The following is a 7,500-nucleotide window of genomic DNA, read 5'->3' as shown; positions in this document are numbered from 1 at the left end:
CACACACACGCACGCACGCACGCACGCACGCATACACACACACGCACATGTGCGCACCGTGCACAAACTCACATTCACATAGAGATACTCATACACTTACACACAAATGCACATGCTCGCACACGCAAACTCACACACACGTACACATGCGCGCACCGCACACACACACACACACACACACACACACACACACACACACACACACACACACACACACACACACACTCAAACACGGACTCACACCCAAACGAGTGCACGCACACACACACACACACACACACACACACACAACATCCACACACTCAGTTTAATTACAATGCTAATGATCCCAATTTTGCATAATTATTGGAGCACTTGCAGTTGTTGCTGCTTTACAGAGAAACAGCAAGAAAGCACTTATTAATTTTGCTTGACTTATGCATGCACGTAAGGTTCCTCAGCACGGACGCCACTTACCTTCATTATGGCTGCATTCTGCTGTAGCATAACTACACTGCTGCTTGTCTCAAGCCTTTCTGTAATCACTCCAGCCCCTGCACATTAGTCCTCTGTGATTGCTTGAGCCTTGGGCTGTCTTATATAAACATAAGAAGAAAGGTTTCTGTCTGGATTCACAGCAACTCGTTGATGCCATGGTGATTTATATTTATTTAAACATCATATATATATATATATATCCCAAGGAAAAAATAATTGACTCCAGTATCTGTGTCTTTAAGAGAGGAATAGCTGGTATCATTCCCCTGTGTGTTCTGTCTAAGTCTCTCTTGTTTTAAACAAGTTCCTGGGGCTCCTCTGAGGAGGAGGTCAGGCTCTGGTGCTGCTGTAGTGGGGAGCGGCAGCGGAGGAACAGTGGGGACGCTGGTCGACTCCCAGGAGGAAGGTCCGGGGTTCAATCTCCCCTCTCAACATGAAGTCATTCTTAGGCCAGATGCCTTACATCGTCTGCTTCTTAATGTCAAGTATCCTGATTCGCTGGATGTTAGTTTTTCAAAATAAAAGCCTCTGCCGAAGGATTAAATACTACTGTAACCTTCATTACACTACCCTGCAAAGGTTAGTCTAGCAAAGGTTAAGCAAATATCACACATCTTTGTGTTATTCACTTAAGGCTGGTTAAAAGGTTAAATGTTTAAAGGCTGTGATTAATAATTCAAGTTATAACAGTGATACATAATTTGAAAGCATTTTCAACAGTTGAGCGAACATAATTTAAATTTTCCTACCATCCAGCTCCATGCAGTTGAACGCTAATGTTGTTGTTTTTCTTCAAGAGCCTCAGTACTGGGAGGCCTTGTGCCATTAGACAGCCTGTCACATAATCGAGTTTCTTTCACAGGACTCTTCATCCTAATACATTCATTATCCTCCCACGACAAGGGTCCGTCCTCGAGCCGTTCTGACCTGTCAACAAGCATTACGTTCATATTTCGAAGAATTGCAGCAGAGTGTCTATCACGCTCTGGTTAAAGTGTGGAGAATAACAGAAGTCTGTCTTACACACTCTGGTTATAGTTTGGAGAATAACGACATACTGTCTATCACGCTCTGGTTATAGTTCGTTGAGAATAACACCAGACTGTCTATCACTCGCTGGTTTTAGTTCTGAGATTGATACCAGACTGTCTATTCCTCTCTGGTTTTCCAGGGTTGTCTTAGCTGCCAGTATGGCCGCTATCCTAAGGACAACACAGAGGTAGTCTCTGTCCCAGTCAAGCTGTGCTTGGGTTATTCTAGTGTGTAGCAGCTCGCTTGAATTCTTGATCGACCCCCACCAAACATCCGCAGCCCCAAACATCCCCCCAAACACCGAATTAGAGTTTCTTAATTATTTACTTGACAAATCGGATCCATTACCTTTCCTGTGCGACACAATTATCCCCAATTAGCTCCTGTTCGAGGGCCACCACTGCGGGCCGCGGGGCGAGGTGTCTGCGTGTCTCTGTGCTTGTTTGTATGATGTCTCCACAGTACACATGTCTCATGTCGTCACCTCCACCTCGGTGTGGAGGCGTATCTTAATTAAAGAAGAAAACCAATGTAAAATTGATCTGGGATATGTTTAGTATGATAACGAGTTGGAATGTTCGTTTGGAAGCAAAAAAGCGCATAGACGCATTCTTAAGTTGGCTGTTTTTAGCCGAATCTACCAAAACGCTATTAACTTGGAACAATAGGGGCATGTCTCATGGTAAAAACTAAATTGGTATTTTAGACCAATTACAAGGCTAGAAGTAGCCCGACACTCTTTGGTAGGATAATAAGGGACTTAACATATAAAATGAGGCATTGATAACTTTGTAAGTTTACAGATTGTTTATTAAAAAGGACATTTTATACACACAATTCCATCAGTAGTTCACCCGTCAACGCCATCTTGTCTTTAAGACTCGATAAGTAGATTGGCGAACACAGAGCTTGCGTGTTGTTGACGGATGTCACAAGCTCTGTGTTTGCCAATCTACCTATCAAGCACAAATGAGGCTACCTCTCACTGCGGTAACAACGCCGCAATCAGCATTCAGAATTTGTTCAAACGGCCAGAAGCAAGTAGGAATACAGTCAGCCACAGACAGACAGACAGATGGGAATTTGTGTGGCTGGACGAACTGAAAGATCAGCATACAGACAGATAGACAGATTGACAGGCAAAAACATGAGTGGATTACAAGTGCACACTGAGCATTTCTGAACGATTTCACTACAGTCCATCTTTGTCAACCGGCATATTTTGGCAAGTGTGTTTGGTTCAGAGGTGATGAAAACAAAATATGTGAAAATCACAGGATAAACTCTTTCTTCCCCAGATTCTCCCCAGTCTTCTCTCCTTCAGCTGATGTATCGCAGCCTCTCCCCCCATGTTGTGATCCACGACCCCGCCTGTAATTAGCCTTCTTGATTGGAAATAGCTCTGCTGTCCCTCTGCTTAGCCTGCAGGCATGAGAACCTGAGTGATTATGACCTCACAGCCTGGGCCCAGAGCTGCTGTAATGAAGGTGTGAGGAGGTTCATCATGGCCTGCGAGCCTCGACACATGTTGAGAAGGCAGAGCCCACATTGTGTGTGTGTGTGTCTGTGTGCCTGTGTGTGTGTGTATGCGTACGTGCCTTTGTTCATTCGTGTTTGTTTGTGCGCCTGTGTGATTGTGTGTGTGCTTGTGTGCATGCGTACCTGTGTGTCTGTGCCTGTGTGTGTTTGTGTGTATGTGAGTCTGAGGGTGTGTGTGCCTTTGTGTGTGTGAGTTCCTTTGTGTGCTGCTCAGGCACTATCGATTGTTCTAGCTTTGAGGCCTGAGGAACCAGGAGCCGCTGAATTATAGATGTTCCCCTCAGGACCCTCTCTCTTGTTCACCTTACGCTCCGCACTCAGCCACTGATCTCTACTACCTCTACTACATCAAGAGCCCTGGGACCAGGTTATGAAGTAATGATTAACATTATCTTCAAACCATCTTATCTAATATCGGCTAATCAATTAGGAAATATTAATTCATTCAAATATATATATATATATATATTAAAAAAAAAGTTTATTAATTCATTCAAATATATATATATATAATTAAAAAAAGATTGCTTATTAAAATGTTCCTTCTCCATATCCAGAGGGCGCTACAGCCCCCTAACACCCTTAACCCCCGAGGTACTCACGTTTTCCTCCACACTCTGTCTGCAGCAAGAGACCCATACGTTCAATGCGTGTTCTTGGGATCCGAAGACCCAGGAGTGGCTGGGATTGGTTGAAGTTCTTTATCGAGCAGACACGCTGGAAATTAGAAACGTGTGCGTGCTCGACCTAAACCGAATGAGATGTGACTCCACAGGGCGCTCTGAATGAACTGATGACTCCTATGACAAACGTTGAAAAACATTTAGGTGAAATAATGAATTGCCTCTCTCTCTCTCTCTCTCTCTCTCTCTCTCTCTCTCTCTCTCTCTCTCTCTCTCTCTCTCTGTCTCTGTCTCTGTCTCTGTCTCTCTCTCTGCCTCTCTCTCTCTCTCTCTCTCTCTCTCTCTCTGTCTCTCTCTCTCTCTCTCTCTCTGTCTCTGTCTCTGTCTCTCTCTCTCTCTCTCTCTCTCTCTCTCTCTCTCTCTCTCTCTCTCTCTCTCTCTCTCTCTCTCTCTCTCTCTCTCTCCATCTGTCTCTGTCTCTGTCTCTCCCTGCCTCTCTCTCTCATTCTCCAAGGCTTTGGGAACATCTCTCCTCACACAGAGGGCGGGAGGATCTTCTGTATAATCTACGCCCTGCTGGGGATTCCACTGTTTGGATTCTTATTGGCTGGCGTCGGGGAGCAGTTGGGAACCATCTTCGGAAAGGGCATCGCCAAAGTAGAGAAGATGATTGTGGTGAGTTTCTGGAATAGAAATGCGTGTGTGTGTGTGTGTGTGTGTGTGTGTGTGTGTGTGTGTGTGTGTGTGTGTGTGTGTGTGTGTGTGTGTGTGTGTGTGTGTGTGTGTGTGTGTGTGTGTGTGTGTGTGTGTGTGTGTGTGTGTGTGTGTGTGTGTGTGTGTGCGTGTGTGTGTGTGTGTGTGTGTGTGTGTGTGTTTATGGTTCAGTCTCTCAAGCATGAATATGTTTAGCCAGATAATAAAACCAGGGCTGCATCAGATGGAATACATAAATTAATGACACGCAACCTAGTGCAGCGACTCCAACATATGCTGGAATATAAACAACCTCCGACAGCATCCGGAAGAGGAAAGCCTCTCTACCTCTGACGGCGTGAAGGTAGAATGAAGTACGGGTTGCCATGCCGACAGACTTCTTGACAGCAAACGAAAACATAGGTCGGAAGAGGAGAAAAGCCAATCGGAATCCTGCTGTGAAATTAATATCACTGCTGTTTTTGATTTTACCTATTTTTTAAGAACAAAGTGCTTTCTTTAAAATGGAGACCTGCTTCTTTGTTTTCCTGTTTTCAACCTACCCGATATATATTATTTTATAATAACAATGAAATCCTCTATACATCGACTGAACTTGGAGTGTGTGTGTATGATGACTGTTCTAGGAAGGCTCACCTGGCCGGAGTCCGACTGATTGGACTCTGGGGCTGGGTGAGGTTGCACACCTGTGATGCTCACAGGTTAGACCAGCACACACACTCAGGAGATCTCTGAGATGGAAGCACCTGTTCTGCCTACCAACTCTACAATAAACCGGTTTAAAGGTGACATATTATACCACCAGGTGTACGTGTGATTAGCCGTTACAGGTTGTTTTGAAAATCTGCCCCTTCTGACATCACTAGTGGGCGTGTCCACCTAGATGTGCAATGGATAGATGATCAACGTTTGCTACAGTCCACAGTGGGTAGGCAGGTAGACTGATCTATCAGCACGCATCTAGGTGGACACACCCACTTGTGATGTCAGCAGAGGCCGATTTTCGAAACGGCTTGTAATGGCTAATCACACTCACACCTGGTGGTATAATATAAGTCACCTTTAAACGTCAACAACCTGTGTGCTGAGGACGGAGGGGCCAAGTAAAGCCCCCAGCTGCAATACCTCAACTAGGTGGAGTAATGCAGCCTAGCCATCTACAGGGCTAAATTACTCAACCTAGATTGGGTGTTGCAAGGGAAAGCCACTACCCTTAAATAATACCTTGCTGACTCAAAGCGCTACAACTCAAACTTCTGTTTTCGCACCCTATCCATAACACCGAAACAATATGGCACGCAAACATCATCAAACCTCATCACCCACATGGTCACACACCACCACACACACACATCCCGCGTCCCAGCGGTTGTTAGCGGGCGGGTAGGTAAGCTTTGACGTGTGTGTTATCAACGGGCTGAGCGCAGCAGACGGTGGCAGTCTGTTCCGCACGGATTTATCTGGAACAAAAGGCCTGCCTGGGGATTCCCACGAGCTGCAGCAGCTGCAGCCGCACACCAGTCGATGAATTAAGCTCTCCGACAGCAAGACAATTCCACGTCCTGTCTTTGTAAATGAAAAGTGTCAGGGTGGAATTGGAAAATGATCCACAGTTGACTTTTTCCGTTCTTACCTTGGGCTCTCTCTCGCTGGCAATGTCATCCTTCAAAATGTGTGCAGACTAAATTAAAACCTTAGCCTGCCGCCGTTTCTCCTCCGATTCGTCACCTGTTCCTGCCCCCCCCCCCCCCTCCCTCCCTCACCCCCTCCCCAGGCAGGAGGAGAGAGGTTTGCTACCTGCTCTCTACAAGTCTAGACACAGTTGGACTGTGCCATTTGCAAATCTGCAAACGTGAAAAATATCGATGAGGTCGCACCCTCCACACTTCCTCTCCCTTGGATAGTGTTTTAAGTTAGGAAGTAAGTAAGTAAGTAGATACTTTATTCATCCCCTTGGGAAAATTCAGCTATTCAGTAGCAGCAGACAGTACAGTTGACCAACAGCTAAATGGGCATATGTATCTGGCCGTTCGCCTGGCCAGATGGTTGACCATAGCTCACGACCAGAGGCCGCCAAAGCCTGGACCGACCCAGGAGTGGAGGAGGGGATTACACCGGGAGCGTCTCAAGGAAAATCCATCCCATTCCAAGAGAACATGAATGAAAGACTGCGTTCGAACGCCGTTATAAGGACAAACACACACAATCCATTCATCGAACCCGACCAGAGCTTTCGTAGGAACACCGCCCACGACACAACATCACAAGGGAACCCTGGCCTGGAGTTAACAGCGTAACCCTGGTTACAAGTCGATACGAAGGATCTTCTCATGGTGCCGTCAAAGGAAAGCCAAGGTCTTGTATATGCATTTAGTGCTTTGAGCAAACGCTTTGATCCAAAGCGACTCACAATAGCTCATAGAAACATTCACCCACGACAGTGTTAACCACGCAAGGCGTCGGCCAGTTCGTCGGGAGTGGTTAGGGCGAGGTGTCCTACTCAGGGACAACTCGCCACTCAACGAGGAGGAGCCGGGGATCGAACTAGCAACCTTCTGGTTACAATCCTCTCTACCTCCTGAGCTGAGCTGACCAATCGTATTGCATCATATACCGTACTTAATGTGGTTTCCCATCCCATACTACCACCATGACACAGTACACACTCTGCCACTCATGTAGCACATTGGCTGTGTTTTTGTGCGACTTTTTGTGCGCGACGTGCCCTTGTGTTGCGCTACTCACCGCCGCGGTTATGTCACCGCCAACGCCAGAAGCCGGGCGTTCTTGATGTAACCCTCAATCACAGACTCGTCGCGCTGTGAAGAGGCGTTAGGGCCTGCAGTACGGAGGACGGGGACGGGGGACGGGGACCGGGGGGACGAGGGGGGCGGTCACTTGTCATTGTGTATTAGTTTCCCTGAATGCAGTCTGTTGAGACGCCCCGGAGACGATGCAAACCGTACACGGACTGGAAGCCAGGCAACGCTCGCACGTACTGTACAGGCAGTCGGTGACGAGGTGCGATTTGCACGCCGGGGGTTTGAGTGCGGTCGACCGGCTGATTGAAATGCAGCAGAACGACAAATCACACGGAGCAGCCTCATTGGGATGC

At 46.9% G+C, this 7,500-nt stretch overlaps 1 protein-coding gene across 1 annotated transcript in view; it reads left to right on the top strand.

The window, feature by feature from the left end:
• Positions 1-7,500, top strand: part of LOC132450221 (potassium channel subfamily K member 2-like) — a 25,890-nt gene that overhangs the window by 12,373 nt on the left and 6,017 nt on the right. The window contains 1 exon segment of the mRNA XM_060042279.1: positions 4,186-4,346. Within this exon segment, the coding sequence (XP_059898262.1) occupies positions 4,186-4,346 (161 nt within the window).

This window comes from Gadus macrocephalus, chromosome 21 (assembly GCF_031168955.1).
Source record: "Gadus macrocephalus chromosome 21, ASM3116895v1".
NCBI lineage: Eukaryota > Metazoa > Chordata > Actinopteri > Gadiformes > Gadidae > Gadus > Gadus macrocephalus.
This window is presented reverse-complemented; position numbering and strand designations above follow the sequence as displayed.